Here is a 15,374-nt window from a genome sequence, read left to right as displayed (position 1 = left end):
TGTTAACTATGAGAGTAGTTAAAAAATAGTTAAAGATGACTATATTTTTCTCTGTGTGATAGTGAATATCATAGATTTGGCTTTATTTTTGACATTTCAATTTCTTTACATCCAGATGTATTTTTTAAACTAGTGAATAATATGGCCGTTAATGAAAATTTGAAGAATATGAGATTGCTTCACGAAATAATTTATTTCGAAATAATTTTTGTCACAATTGAATATTTGAAGAAAAGTTGAAGTGATATGATCTAAAAAAAATTGAATTCATGTGAGAAACTTGTCCCACAAAATTATTTTGCTCTCTTTCAAAATGACATATTGAGTCCTCTAAGGGCCAGTTGTACAAACGTGGTTCAAAAATAATAAATAAAATAATAATAACACAGCTTTTACCACTTTTATTGATTTTTTAATACTTTATTTATTAATTTTATTATTTTATAAATGGTTACAATATTCTTCACAAAAAAAAAAAAAAAAAACATTACAAAAAATAAATAAAACAACCACCCAAGAATCCTCCTCTTCCGACATTTGAAGTGGCAAAAAACTAGTTTCACTAAAATAATACTTTACTTTTGTGTATTTTATTCCAAATCACAATAATACGATACACTTTCACGAACTTGTGCTTTATAAAATAAGGACAACTGACACCGACATTAGGTATGTATATATATACTAATATTTTCTTTCTGATCTGCGGTTCAGCTGACTCTAACTCAATCCACAACTGTACAACCCACTCTTTGTACAACTGGCCCTAAGAATTTTTTTTGTGGGACGCGTCTATTGTGATTTTATCTCATGAATTTGATGCTGAAACTGAGATAAACGTAAATTAAGTTATGAATCATATACATTATTTATGCAAGTAAAAGAATATACCTATATTTGGAAACGAAAATGTAATTGTCGAGATAAAATTTAGTTTAGCGCTATCTGCGTACTAGGCCTCTAGTAATAGCCCTGTTCCATTGGAGGTGGTAGTTTACTCATGAGTAGATCTAGTACTACAATTAACACATGATCCTACTCGAGGAGATACGAATTTGTAGCTGTTGTACTAGATTTCTACTCACGAGTAAAGTATGTACCACCTCCAATGGAACAGGGCTAATGTCGATGGTCTTTTTTCTTTCACATGTTCGCTGTTGACTTTGGAGACTTAAAAATTTTTCGTTTCGCTTCAGCACAACTCAGCTGAAATTCTTGAATGAATTTAAACTCTATAAGCCTAGTACGCAGATCGGGAAAAAACAAATTTTATCTCTTAAATTTTAATCTCTACAAAACATTTTTTAATCCTGCGCAAAAATTTTGAAGTTGGAGAAATTACCTAGGGTAAACTGCCAAATAATTGGCACCTTAAGAGAATGTCGCATCAACTTTAGTTCGCAGTAATTTCCGAATAGCATAAAACTATTATTAATCCTTTTTTTTATTTATCAATATCTCGTTTGCTAAGAATATGCCAAAAAAGGAAGGGGAAGAGTAGCTTTAAATGGTTTTTAAACTCATAGTGCCAATCACATGGGGAGTGGCAACAATAGGGCAGTTTACCCTAAGTTTTTTTGTTCTTTCAAATAAATTAATTTTATTTTTTGTTTTTGATTTGATTCTGAGTTGTTTTTGCTTTGTCTTCACTTTCCAAGTATTTTATTAAAGAGTCCACCTTAATTTTGTTTGATTTTTTTCAATTTTGTTTTATTTTTATTCCTTGTCACAATTTTTGCCGACAGAATAATGCTTCGAACATTATTTGTCCGCGTAAAATTAAGTGGAGACTTTTTCTTTACAGCGGCTCAAAATATTTAAATTTTGCGCGTGAACTGCGTACTGCTTGGAAAAATATTCAACACAAAATTTGTCTCGAGAAAAAATTTGTATGAGAAATAAAATTTTTCCCGATCTGCGTACTAGGCTTTAAGCATTATTCACATGAAAACGACGAACGAACGACCAATGAATGAAAAAAAATGATTTTAGACACGTTTCAAGCCCCATTTCCTAACAAATTCTTAAGAATTCAATAGAAATATAGTTTAATTTTGATTTTATGCTGCATTTATTCCCTTTATAATATAAAGCCTAGTACGCAGCTGAAGCGAAACGAAATTTTCCATACAAAATTTCGTTAACGAAATCTTGAACGAAATTAAAATTGTTTTGTTTTTGGTTTAAAACTTATTTTCTGATGTTTTTTCTTGAATTTTGTATTTGTATTTTTATTATTTTTACTTTATATATAATACTCGATGGTATTTTTTGTTAACATGTCCGCTGTTGACTTTGGAGACTTCAAAATTTTTTGTTTCGCTTCAGCTGCGTACTAGGTGAAGAAAAACGAAGAAACAAATATGTCAGCTTAAATTTGGCGCTACAAGCCTGGTACGCTGTTCGCGCTAAATTTTAGCCGAGGTAAAATTCCGATACAAGTTATCTATAATTTGTATGGGATCCATTTTAGCTCAGATAAATTTTTTCGATAATTTGTATGGGAGCTAAAATTTATCTCGAAAAGCGTACCAGTGCCTACGTTCTGTAAATTAGTCGAGAACTTCTCGCATCGAAAAATTTTAAAACAAAAATTCCATACGTTTCTCTATTTGGGAAAATAACCTGTGTCTGTATCTCGATGTGAGAAGCAACCCTGTAAATTTTGTATTCCATTGGAATTATTGGAAACTGTCAAAAAAAGGGAAAATATTTGTACCTTTGGCCATCAAAGGTCATATAGACATAGTTTTACAATAAATATCTCAAGGCTCGGTAGTCCGAAGGTAGAGCAGTCGGTCAGTGAGTGGGGGTACCAAGTTCAAGTCACAGTTAGGGCATGTAATTTTATCTTTTTTTTTCTTTAATATTCTTTTTTTTTATTTTAAAAATTTAAGTGATACAAAAATAAATTACCGTGAACACTTTTACTTTTAACACATCTCACATTTAATGCAAGATTATCAATTTTTTTTTTCAAATATCTTACTTTCTCGCATCCTTTTTGCTTGTGAGTAATTTTGGCAGTTCAATCGAGAAATTATCTCGATAATTTTCTTACAGACACAGTTTTATTCACATTTTTCCAGTCTGTCAAGCATTTTGATTCAGAAATGTTTCAAGGCGAGAAAAATTTGTTTATAGAAACAAACGAATGTGAGAAAATGATTTTTGTGTCGATTCACATTATTTTTGTTCCGATTTGCGTGTTTCGTGCGAGAAATTTCTCGATGCGAGAGTTACAGAACGTAGGCACAGGCTTAAGCCAAAACTATAATTGTCGGATCGTCGGATGAAAACGGAGAGGAATAGCGCTCGCAACCACACTCGACGAATGAAAACTTGTCGAAAATACAAAGAAAACAACAACAATTGACAGTATAGCTTCCGACTCCATCCGCCTATTATGGTTCTTGCTTTATGTGCATACTCTACATAAGCCTTTAAAAAAAAAAATTAAAAACCAATCTCCTCAATGACATCCCTGTCCATCTTGCATTTTTTTTGTGTAGAAATAAATTCTTATTGGAGAGTGGATACAAAATACTTGCCAAAATGCCGCCATTTAAAATTTTGTTTGGGCCTTTGACATTGGAATTGGAAAATTGTTGCAAAAGTGCTAAGCGAAAGCGCAAAAACTACATTTCTTGTTTTTCTTCACAAATTTTCGCCAAAAAAATCTAACAACAAGTGAAAACATTCATAATTAAACAACAACTAATTAAACAATCAAATAATTTTAATCATTTGTCGATAGAAATTTATTGTTTTATTCTGGCTAACAATTCGGTAAGTAGAGTGAGTGAACTGCATTTTCTAAGCAAAAAAAAACAAAAAAAAAAAAACACTGGAAGCGAGTGCTTCGCTGCTACTGCTCCTCCTGCTACACTTTTCTTATGCAAAAGTGAGAGAGAAAAAGATAAATGATGTTTAGTTTAGTCAAGTGTGAAAGAGTCAACGTATAAAAGAATATTTCTTGTTTATTTTTTCAATGTCAATAACACTGCCGCAAAAAACCAAAAGAATTATTTATTTATTTACAATGAAAAATAACTTCAACAATTTTACTAATAATAATAATAATTCAAATCGTAATGTATGTAAATTATATTACTATATCAAAAGTTCTATTATTTGTATTTGTTGTTTTTTTGTTGGCCATTGAATTTTAAAGCCTCTCAGTGTTTGGTGAAAAATCTATAAAATGTTTCTCGTCAAACTTTTGCATCCCACAAGAAATTTATATTATAATTCTGTGAATCAAAATGTTATCGTGATTGGTTTGTATTCAAAATTGTGGGGGTTGAGTATTAAAATAAGAAATTTTGTAGGAGTTCGAATCTTATTTAAGTATTTTCCAGGAATTTAGATGTCCAATTTTGTCCAGGGTGTTTCTTGTGCTGCTCACGTGTGGATTTGGTTGGCTTTGATAAGCCTAACCTTAGAATTTCAAATGAATCTTTGTTAAAATGCTTAAAGTTTTAATGGAACTTTGCTCGTCCTTTCAGTTGTGTTTTATAAAAGAAAATTATTTCCATTGAATTTATTATAAAATTTAATTTCTCAAAAATGTTCACATATTTGTTGTAGGTATAGTTGATAGTTACAATTGGATTTCATAAGGGTTCTTGTGGGGTTTATTCTTTTTGGAAGCAAGCATAACCATATGGGAGTTTTGGGAACGGCTTATTTCTTATTCACCAAACAAATATGAAACATGTTTTTAGCATAAACTGGAAAAGTTTTCAGATGCATTGAAGAATTTAGAAATAAAACAAACAAAAAATCCATTTAACAATATCATCGTCCAGCTGCGTTATGTTTATCAAAACAAGAAGCGAGTTCATAAATGCAGGACTGCTGCAGTTCTGCAAAATAGAACTTCAATTTATTCAGCCAAGGACAGTCTGTTGAAAAATGTATCCAACTTATTAAAACTATTCGTCTTTGTTTCTAAGAACGAGTACTAAATTAGTCAAAACTCACTCTTAATTACATATAACAATATTATTAATTCCTTTTTGCAGCACTGCTGCAGTCCTGCAATTATGAACTCCTTTCTTGCAACATCTCCAAAGAAGGAAAATTTTATCTTGGACAATTTTTAAGGCAAAATCCATTCAATTTGCAATAATATTCGGCATTTTTCTTGGAAAATCGAATAGGTACTTCTTGGCAATTTTTTTTAACAAAAATCGGCTCTATTTGAAGGTTCATTTCCAGCAGACATATCTTTAGCTCCTTCTTAATGTTCTTGAATTGATTTACGTTCAATTTCTTTGCAATATAAGGGGTAATAACACTTTTTCGGTACGAAATTTAGTGTTATTTTCATCTGCGTATAAAACAAGAAAGAAACTTTATTTTCTTTGGATTTTATCAATAGGTTAAAGAATAGGCTTATGTAATATTTGTTAATGATTAATATTGACGGCGTAGTTCTGGATGTTCGCAAAATCCTGTTTTTTCATCGAGCGTCCAATTAACTCCTTCATTTTTCAATCAATCGGCCTTTGTGTAGCTTAACAATACTATTCCCCAGTGAAATACGTACTACGTTTTTTTTTTCGATAAATTAATATTTAACGATTTTATAAGCATTTTTTCGCCGAATGTTATTTGAATAAATGGAATTTTTTTCAAACTAATACTATTTTTTTTAAATCAATTAATCAAAGAAATCCTACGTACTTCACTAAGGTTAGGTGTCTACTTTACGGGGAATTTCGATTTTTTGAGTTTGCGATTATCCAGAATTGCGCCGTCATTTTATCATTAAAGAATTTTAAATTTGCCTATTTCTTACTTATTGACATGCCAAATCAAACTAATAAAAACCGAAAAGAAAATGATGTTTTTCCTTTATTTTATCCGCTGATAAAAATTGCACTAGATTTCGTCCCTACAAAGTGTTATTACCCCTTAAGCTTTTCTAATGTTGACTTTATCAAATCGCTTTTTAAAGTTTAATTTTCGTTGGCTATGGCTGCACAATATTTTTCAGGTTATCGATATCCACTTATGTGACTGGTTTTTCTTTTAAGCATCATTAATATTCATTTTGCTAAATTTATTTTCTTTCGTTAATTCAAAGTACATTTCTTAGGGTTTTAGCATTTTCGTCTGAAAGAGATCTATTTGAAGGTTCCTTTTTGGGTGTATATTTTATATGCACTTTTCAAAGATATCTCAGAATACAACGAACTTTTCTATGTTGTTTAATGTCGTTTTCGATTGAAATCACTCAAGGATTCACTCATTCTGAAATCCGATAAAACAGTTTGAATTGCTTCCACTCAATTCTATTTTTTTTTGTGTTTTTATGTTTGTTTTTCTGTGAAATTTAAAATGTCAAATATGGCATAAGACTTGAAAAATAATTATTATGTGAAGAAAATAGTACCTAATATTCAACAAATTAATCGGGAATTCGGTTTGCAAAATATTTTAAAAGCTTAATTTATTTGTTTGAAAATAAATAAACAAATTAATTTCAGAAAACGAAAAAAATTTGAATGAAAAATAATAATAAACAATGATTGAGTGTATCTTTGACATGTGAGTATTCATGTATTAGTGCTTCTTGATTTGATTCTGATTTGAAATCAAGAAGAGAATTTCTCTTCTGAGAAGCGTTCTGGTTGTCATTTTCATGCCAATAAAACGGTTTCAGAAGTCTTCTGAATGATTCCGGACGCTTCCGGAGACCCAATCGAAAACGAAATAACTCTTTTCAACAATTTTTTGAGTAGTTAATCAAGTTTTGCTATTATTTTTGATAAACAGTATGTGAGCGGCAGAATTTTTTACCCACTTCACCCACCCTGTCACAGGTAACTTTGCTATTCATAGTTTCCATTTATATTAAAACTTTTGGCACTTTGGAACCACTACCATGTTAAAATAGATGTCTGGAATAAGACTGTTTGACTCCAGCTGCACTTTTTCAAAGCTAAACTTAATTAAGTTCTATAAGGGGCGACACAATGTCATCAAAAAGTTTGTTTCTAAGCTAAGTCCGTTACTCAGATCGAGCTAAATTTTAGCTCCCATACAAATTATCGATAAAATGCTCAGATAAATTTTAGTCGGCAAATTTTTTTTGATAATTTATATGGGAGCTAAAATTTAGCTCCATCTGGGTACCAGGCTATAATGATAAATTTTTCAGATAATCATTTTAGTAATTTAGTAGTTACTTTAGTTCTATATCTTCGAATTCATTTTTTGTTACTTTTTCATTCCAGCATAGTTATGAGCCCTCAAAATATCTGTTTTGTAATCCTAGAACGCAGCTGAAGCGAAAAGAAATTTTCCATACAAGAATAAGACAACGAAATCTTGAACAAATTTTGAATGTTTGGATTTGTTAAATTTGTATTTCATATTTTGACTTTGACTTAATACTCGAAGGTATTTTTTCGTTAACATGTTCGCTTTGGACTTTGGAGACTTAAAAATTTTTCGTTTCGCTTCAGCTGCGTACTAGCTTTACAAACAAAATCATACGTTTAGTTTTTTGACATAATATATTAGCCGAATAATCGTGAGAATCATGTAAGGTAAAGCAACATTTTTGGGGTGCTCATACGAATCTGAATTTTTTCAAAAGAAATTTTCAAGGTAACTGAGAAATTACCAAAAAAAAAGTACAAACGGCATGAATTTATTTTTGCTTTTAGTGTATCATTTGAAAAGTGAGGTCTTTTCGCAAAAACAAATTATATACATACATATTTAAAACGAAAAGACATGTAATTACAATTTATGCCTTATCCGTTTTTATGATCTATTTTTGTTTAGTACCTTTTTTATGTAATACGCATATTTTTATCACGGTTATCTGATCACTGTTCACTGATCAATCCTGATCCCGACAAGGGAATCTTGTCGCGAAATTAAAATCGATCATTTTGGTTTAACTCTTCAAATACATTTTTTACTTTAAACGCAAAACAAACAAAAAAGTTATGCAAGTAAGTATTGTTTTGTTTTTATTTTGTGTAAGAAATCAAAAAATGAGTAGTTCCTGAGTTTTAGAAATAAAACCGGGATATAATTAAAGGCACAAGTTTAGACGTTGTTAACTTTAGAATAGTCGATCTTGACATATAAAATTTTAAAATTGATTTAAATCAGGATAAGTCCGCAAAATATAAAAATTTTAACTATAATTTATACATTTTGGTGGGACATTTTCTTGTCTCCTCTTCAAATTAGAAAAAAAACACCAATGTAAAAGACAAAAAAATAACAGAATAAAAAAAACCTTGCAAACCTTCTGTTTTCAAAAACCCAACTTATTGTTTTGTATATTTCAACTGAAAACAAAAATTATTTCCACTGAATTAACTTTAAATAAACAAAAAAAGCTTTGGAAGTTAAATGATGTGATTTCTTCCGAAGAGTAAATTTTCAAAAAAAAAAAAAAAATATTGTATGCTCTCAATTTCTCTTCATTGCTCCAAACATTTGAAGAACAAAAATCGTTTTACATTTCCAAAACTATTAGTTGCAAGTGAGATTCCGTATTGTGCGGCCGATCGTTGTTTTCGCTTCCTCAGATCGGTTCCTTCGCATTGTGTTATTCTTCTTCTTCTCCTTTTTAAAACAAAAATGTATTTTTAGAATAATTTTGTGCTTTCAATTAAACAAAAATACAGATTTAGCTTAAAATAAATATCGTTATTTCCAAACAACGTGACGCCACAGTAATGTGACGGTTTTCTTGTTCAATAACAAATTACTTCCCACGGCAACAAAAAAAAGATCAAAGAAAATTTTTTGAAATAAATTTAAAATGTCACGAAAAAAACACTCGTTTAGGAGTCAAAATTCATCTTCCTCATTGGAAACGAATCCGCGCAAACGAGTGGGAAGATGTTGCCGCAAGTTTGTTGCCTTTATGTGCACACAAGTTGGAGTCGGCGCATTAATTGTGGTTTATGCGATATGCGGAGCCTTTAGTTTCACAGCTATCGAAACGCAATACGTTGACGAATCAAGTGTTATTGTTAGAAATCTCAGAAACAACTTTTCGGAAGAACTATGGATGAAAACAGAAACGTTGAATTTATTCAATCGAACCCTTTGGGAGACAGATATAGACAAAATTCTAAAACGATATCAATATAACATAACACAAATGATAAAAAAAGGTTATGATGGGCGAACTCCGCAGCAGATTTGGTCTTTTCCAGCAGCTTTAATGTTTTGTCTATCAGTATTTACAATGATAGGATATGGCAATATGGTTCCACGGACACCTTGGGGAAAAGGTTTTACAGTGATTTATGCAACATTGGGTATACCCTTGTACATATTGTATTTCCTTAATATGGGCAAAGTTTTGGCCAAATCTTTTAAATTTCTTTACCGTGGTTTGCATGAGTGCACCCAAGATAGTGACGAATTAGAATCAGGTGTTCGAAAAAAAATTATTGTACCCTCGACGGCGTGTTTGTGGGTTATTATGTTTTATATATTAACGGGAACAGTAATGTTTGCCAATTGGGAACATTGGTTCTACCTGGATTCCTTTTATTTCTGCATGACAAGTCTTTGCAAAATCGGTTTCGGCGATTTTGTTCCTGGTGCTAGTATTCATCCGGGCGATGTCCAAACGATAAGCGATTTGGAAAGAGATCAGCAAACAAAATTGGCTATTAATTTTTTATACATGCTAATTGGCATGGGACTAGTTGCTATGTGTTATAATCTTATGAGAGAAGAAGTGCGGGTTAAGATGCAAGAAATTAAGGAGGACATGAATTTGTGTTTGGAAGATATGCGATCGCGATCTGCTTTGTGTTGTGGACGTGATAGCTATGATGAAGAGAGTTATTACTAGATATGCACTTTTTTATCTATTTTTTGTTTTTAAATTAATTGTGCCCCAAAATGAATAATGTACATTGTGTAAATAGATCATAAATTTAGAAAAAAAAAATATTATTTTTGCTTCAAATAATAAACTAAGCTCTCTATTATTTGTGTATATTTTTGTTCTACAAAAAATAAAGGTAAAAATTGAAAACTTTTGGAGACTCGGAAAACGTGATACAAACTTTAAGGTGATGCTTGGTGGCAGCGCTGACCGGTTATGCACGCCAAGCACGTCGGCTGGACCTTTCCGAATATTTGCTGTTTCTGGATTTCAAAATCGGACGAATGATATTGTTTATTGTCCACCAATTATACGACAATCAACTCAAAATGTGGAGGATTCAACTGCGATTGTCTATTTTGGTGGGGATGTTCAGGTATGTTATAAAATTTATTTTATTCCTTTTTGAAAATTATCAAACATCCGGTTAAACAAAAAAAAAATTCAAAGTTGTTTTTAGTCTTGTATTGGTGAAATAATTTTTGTGTTATGTCACCACTTTTTAAATAAATGAAACCAATGAAGTAGTTTTTCTAGACAAAAAGTCAACAAAGACAGATTGAAAATCATGCGTCAGACCTAAAACAAGAATTAGTTAAGGTTTAAATTTGAATTCAAATCAAAGTGAAAGAAAAGCCACAGTACAAGATCAGTTTTTCATCAAAATGAATCAAATAAGCTTAAAAAAAAGTTGGACGCCATCAGACTAGTTTTGACACTTTCTGTAAGTACAAAAAAACGGAAAAGAGTAGCTGGCAGAAGAGCTTGTTTTCGACGCTTAAATTAATTTTCGAGCTGCTGGCCGAAAAAACTACAAACTGTCTTCACAAAAAGTTCGACAGTTGCGCTGACTCCTAAGAAATCAAAATGCTATCCTCAGAATCTTATTGACAATGAAAAACGCTGCTCAATTACAATGTTCAGAGAATTTCAGCATCATAGAAAGATGAAAAATGCGAGCTTTAATGTACATGTAACATAACGGTAATCGGTAATATTTTAAACAACGTAGAATTATAGAATATTGCTGACTTCGGTTTCCAGTTCACCACTCCTAAAACAGAAAACTATGTACATACTTTGGTTCCTGTGGCAAAAATCTTGTTGACCAGTAAACTTAAACTTTAAATTAAGTTAAGTTGGTCTTTGCCTTAACTTAAACTTAAGATATCTCAAGCATTTAAAAGAGACATCGGAAAGACTAAAAAAGTTTTTGAAAAAATAAAATCAGGCGTCGAACTACGGCATACGTACGTTAACGTTTTACTATTGCTCTCTCTATTTAATCAGAAGAAAAAGATAGAGACATAAAGCGTCAATACGTTAACGTACGTATGCCATAGTTCGACCCCTGTTCTTAAAGACTCCGTTACAAATTATGTTGAAATAAATTGCCACCAGCCTAGAGGTGCCATATGGAACCCTTTTTTATGCTTTATAGCATTTGAAACCTTATTTCAACCTTTTATGTCTGGCGGTGCCATACGGCGCACGTCGTTATTTGTGGAAGTAGAAATATTAAGTGGAAATATATCCACAAAATAATAAAATATTAACCCATTTTATAAAACTGAGCGTTGCTCTATATTGTAACATACCTCATATCTTCCTTTAAGCCAAACTCATTGACAAGTGATTTATTTGTTTTGAAAACAAAATCTCTTTTGATGGAATTCATTTTAACAACTGACCAATCAACAAATTCACTTAAACAAGATAATTATATATATATTATATTCTTAATAATTTACTAGTATACTTTATTAGCTAGTGACATAATTAGGTGATATAAGTATGTATGTACATTATACACACATAAAATTGGCACATTCTCAAATATAGAAAGAATTTACAAATTTATTCTTGTTTATGTAAAAAAGCAAACTAACAAAACAAAAAAAAAAAAACAATAATTTTGGAAAATTGCATATTCTTTCATCTTAATTTTTAGGATTTTCCCGAAAGCATGGAGACAAATAGAGACAGTAGGGGTTACATGAAGTATAATCTAGAAAATTCAGCTATTTTATTGCGGGAAGCTTTTCCCAAATCGCACATTATTGTTATACGTCCGGTAAGGTAAGTAACTTAAACAAATAAATACATTTTTAGATGCATAACGAATTAGGAAATAAAATTTATTTTTCTCTATTTTCTTTTTTTAATTCAATCTGTATAGGATGGAATTCAAAACATTTAGCTGCTTTGATAATTTTGTACGTGGAAATAACGCTGGCGTACCAGACCATACTCCTATGAATCATGCACTCCAGCATTTAGAAAGGTATTCAGTTTTTACGTTAAACACATCTTCTTTTTGTATTCTTCTATAATATAATGGGTTTGTTTAAATTTGATTTAAAGGCTTCTTCAAAATCTTTCTCAACGTTTAATTTCAATACCCGAAAGTGAAATTCTGGCACAAGTGACTGCGGCTGCAGCAGCAGCTGCTGCAGCTGTCTCAGCAACAACACCAACAACAACAACTTCGACAGCAGACAACACTTCACTGTCGAACAATGATAGTAGTCAAGAAATGGACATAGATATCTTGCAGGTACAAGAAAATGTAACTGTTGACAGTGACGGTGCCATGGTTTTTCCATGCGGCAATGACAGCATTAATGCTCCTCCATGCACAAACGATGAAACATCACAAAATACAATTACCCCATCAATACTACATGCGACTGCTGATGCCCAAGAACAACCCGCAGCTTCGGCGAGTTTTAATAATGCAACTGGAGTTGCCAACGAATGCCATTTGCAAAACAGCCTTCTTCAAGCATCCATTGCACATCACCAGCAACAGCAAAGGAATCCTCTTTGGTGGCGAGAAAATCTCAATTTAGATAAATCAAAATTAATACTAATTGGCTTTAGTAAAGGATGTGTTGTGCTCAATCAAGTGAGTCGAAATGAGTGTAAAAATCAGAATGGCTTCTATTTTATCTTTCTGTACTTTAATCATCAATTTGTTTAAATATTTATTTGCAGTTTATCTATGAGTTCCATTACTTAAAGACGCTGACTCCGGATGATAGCACAATGATTCGACTTTTGTCACGTATTAAAGATATGTACTGGCTTGACGGTGGTCATGGAGGTCAGAAAAATACATGGATCACATCAAGGAGTTTGCTAGAAACACTAACCAGAATGGGTAGGTTTACAATCTCAGACAAAAATGCGGTTTTGATAACTATTTTTTTTTTTAATTTACTTGAAAGGTATGAATATTCATGTTCATCTGACGCCATACCAAGTGCAAGATGACAGAAGACCATGGATACGAAAAGAAGAGAAAATATTCACTGATATGCTGCGCCGATTGGGTGCTCCTATAACCCGACGCCTACACTATGAGAGTCAAACAGCCAACTTAATGACACACTTTGAAGTCCTGCAAGCATTTTGTCAACACATTCACGATTTCAGCCAACAGCAGCAACATGACCAACAACAGCAACCACATATTCATCACCAGCAACAACATAATGTAAACAAAAGTCTAGGAGAAAACTCCTTGGACGAAAAGTGACAACGACGACGTATGAGTCTTAAAAAATCTCCTAAATCATCATCATTTTATACAACAACGGCGGGACAAGGTCTCCCTTCCACTTCGTTGGCATCTTCTGCATCACCATCATCGTCGTCGTCGTCATCGTCATCTTCTTCATCTGTACATAGTCATCAATATAGGTCTAAGCGTAAGATACATAAATTATATTATACTCTTTGCGGTTAGTATGTCATGTTGTTTGTTTTTTTCTTTTTTTTTAATATGTCTTCTTTTTTTTACAATTTTTTTCTAGATTTTAAGCAAATTGAAGTATTAGTATTAAATGTGTTTGTACTTTTAATTGTATATGTGTATATTTAGTGCTTTCTACTTATATAAAAACGCACTAAATTTTCGTGTATCAGAAACACTTAAGATATGTAATTCTAATACCATAATTATTAACCGGTACTAGCAGTGCAATAAATTATCGGTGTTTTAAACTTTTTGTATTAGCAAGTCAAACAAAAAATAGTGGTGAGTTTGATCATCTTTTAAATATTTTAGTTCCTTTTAAAATGGCATTTTTTACAAGATTGAGTCCAATTTCCAAACATTTTTTATCACATAAAAATAAAAAAAAAAAAACAAATTATTTATAATACTCGATTGAATCGAAATAAGAAAATCATCGTTTTGAGGTTGTTTTAGTATTTATATATCCACATTTTTTTATTGCAAGTAATACATACATACATATAAAACAATAAAATTAGTTAATCAGTTAAAATTTCTAATATTATATTCCTTCAGTCTCTAACCTTTGCAGACAGTGCATCTGGTCATAAACTGTAATATTTGATTTTTTTTTATCATTTAGCTAAATATGTAGGTTCTTATTTCTTTTTGAAAGAGGGTTCTCAGAAAATATTTCTCAATTTATTCTCTCGCTCCCGCATGCCAAAGGAGCAAATCAGCAAATAACAGTACTTATTCTGCGTAGATAAAATTAAATTTAGCTTGAGATTGACTTTCCTTTCCCTTTTTTCCGCGAAACATAATGAGTTCTAATATTAATCTATTATTTTTAATGGGAAATAGAAAACATTGAATTTAAGGTTTAAATGTTTTTCATATCAGCTTCAGTTCCACTGGCTACATTCTTAAATTGCTGTCCTCTTTCAAAAACAATGACAAAACCCCTCAGAGTATTGCCAATGGCATCTATTTTATTTCGAAACCAAAATTCCCGGCTTGTTTTAAATTTTCTAATAATTATTGTTGTGATTTCTTTTATTCAAAACCGTTATTTTATTTTTATTACACAACACTGATATTTGAAAGTAAATAAATTCAATTTCATGCAACTCGAAGTTTTTTTTTTTTTGCTCACTGCTAAGTTATTCAAAGAACGTTAAAATATGATGTAAAAAAACTTATTTTATTATTTCTTTCTCTGCAAAGAAAATAATGAATTTAGAAATAAAAATGTTTAAAAATAGGAATTAGAATAAGAAATTTGTATTATGTATACCCAAAAAACATTACAGAATACCATAGGTTTGTTTTAAATATTTTAGAAAGAGCTAATTTTTTCCTCGATCTTGTTAAACATCTCAAAGTAAATAATCTTCCTTATTAATATAATAATGTATTCCATTTTTTGCAATTTAAATTCAAATTCCATCCTTTTAAACAACTCGTAATTTATTTTGGCCGTAGAAAAAGTCACTCATCCGGTTAACTTTACGTTTTAAGCAATTACAAGTTATGTATGTAGTTTCTTATAAAATAACTAGCTAGTTAGTTAGATCTTAAGAATTATTCTAGACTTAAAAAAAAATTAGAAAAAAAATCTAATTACATAATTTTGAAAACAAACGAATATTTACATATTTAAAAAAAGGAAAGAAAAATTAAAATTATTGAAAATATTAAAAAAAAAAAACATACAATCCATTTATAAAAAAAAAAAACAAGAAA

At 30.9% G+C, this 15,374-nt stretch overlaps 2 protein-coding genes across 2 annotated transcripts; both read left to right on the top strand.

Moving 5' to 3' along the window:
* Nucleotides 1-3,967: 3,967 nt before the first annotated feature.
* On the top strand, nucleotides 3,968-14,048 carry LOC129914105 (mitochondrial protein C2orf69 homolog). Its single transcript, XM_055993172.1, has 7 exons — nucleotides 3,968-4,096; nucleotides 10,023-10,262; nucleotides 11,838-11,965; nucleotides 12,066-12,170; nucleotides 12,251-12,794; nucleotides 12,884-13,049; nucleotides 13,117-14,048. Exons 1-7 carry the CDS (start codon nucleotides 3,992-3,994, stop codon nucleotides 13,425-13,427), a joined length of 1,599 nt encoding a protein of 532 aa, XP_055849147.1. The 5' UTR covers nucleotides 3,968-3,991; the 3' UTR covers nucleotides 13,428-14,048.
* On the top strand, nucleotides 8,155-9,903 carry LOC129914106 (two pore potassium channel protein sup-9). Its single transcript, XM_055993173.1, has one exon. The coding sequence runs from the start codon at nucleotides 8,801-8,803 to the stop codon at nucleotides 9,848-9,850; it is 1,050 nt and encodes a 349-aa protein (XP_055849148.1). The 5' UTR covers nucleotides 8,155-8,800; the 3' UTR covers nucleotides 9,851-9,903.
* Nucleotides 14,049-15,374: the final 1,326 nt, after the last annotated feature.

This window comes from Episyrphus balteatus, chromosome 3 (assembly GCF_945859705.1).
Source record: "Episyrphus balteatus chromosome 3, idEpiBalt1.1, whole genome shotgun sequence".
Classification (NCBI taxonomy): domain Eukaryota; kingdom Metazoa; phylum Arthropoda; class Insecta; order Diptera; family Syrphidae; genus Episyrphus; species Episyrphus balteatus.
The sequence above is the reverse complement of the archived record's forward strand: the minus strand, read 5'-3'. Positions and strand labels throughout refer to the sequence as shown.

Bases quoted from the DNA above. Each gene is read 5' to 3' on its own strand.
- LOC129914105 (XM_055993172.1), top strand. From the start codon at position 3,992: ATGTCAATAACACTGCCGCAAAAAACCAAAAGAATTATTTATTTATTT. The intron at 4,097-10,022 runs GTATGTAAATTA...CAAAAAATAAAG, and splicing joins ATAATAATTCAAATCGTAAT to GTAAAAATTGAAAACTTTTG. The intron at 13,050-13,116 runs GTAGGTTTACAA...TTTACTTGAAAG, and splicing joins AGAAACACTAACCAGAATGG to GTATGAATATTCATGTTCAT.
- LOC129914106 (XM_055993173.1), top strand. From the start codon at position 8,801: ATGTCACGAAAAAAACACTCGTTTAGGAGTCAAAATTCATCTTCCTCA.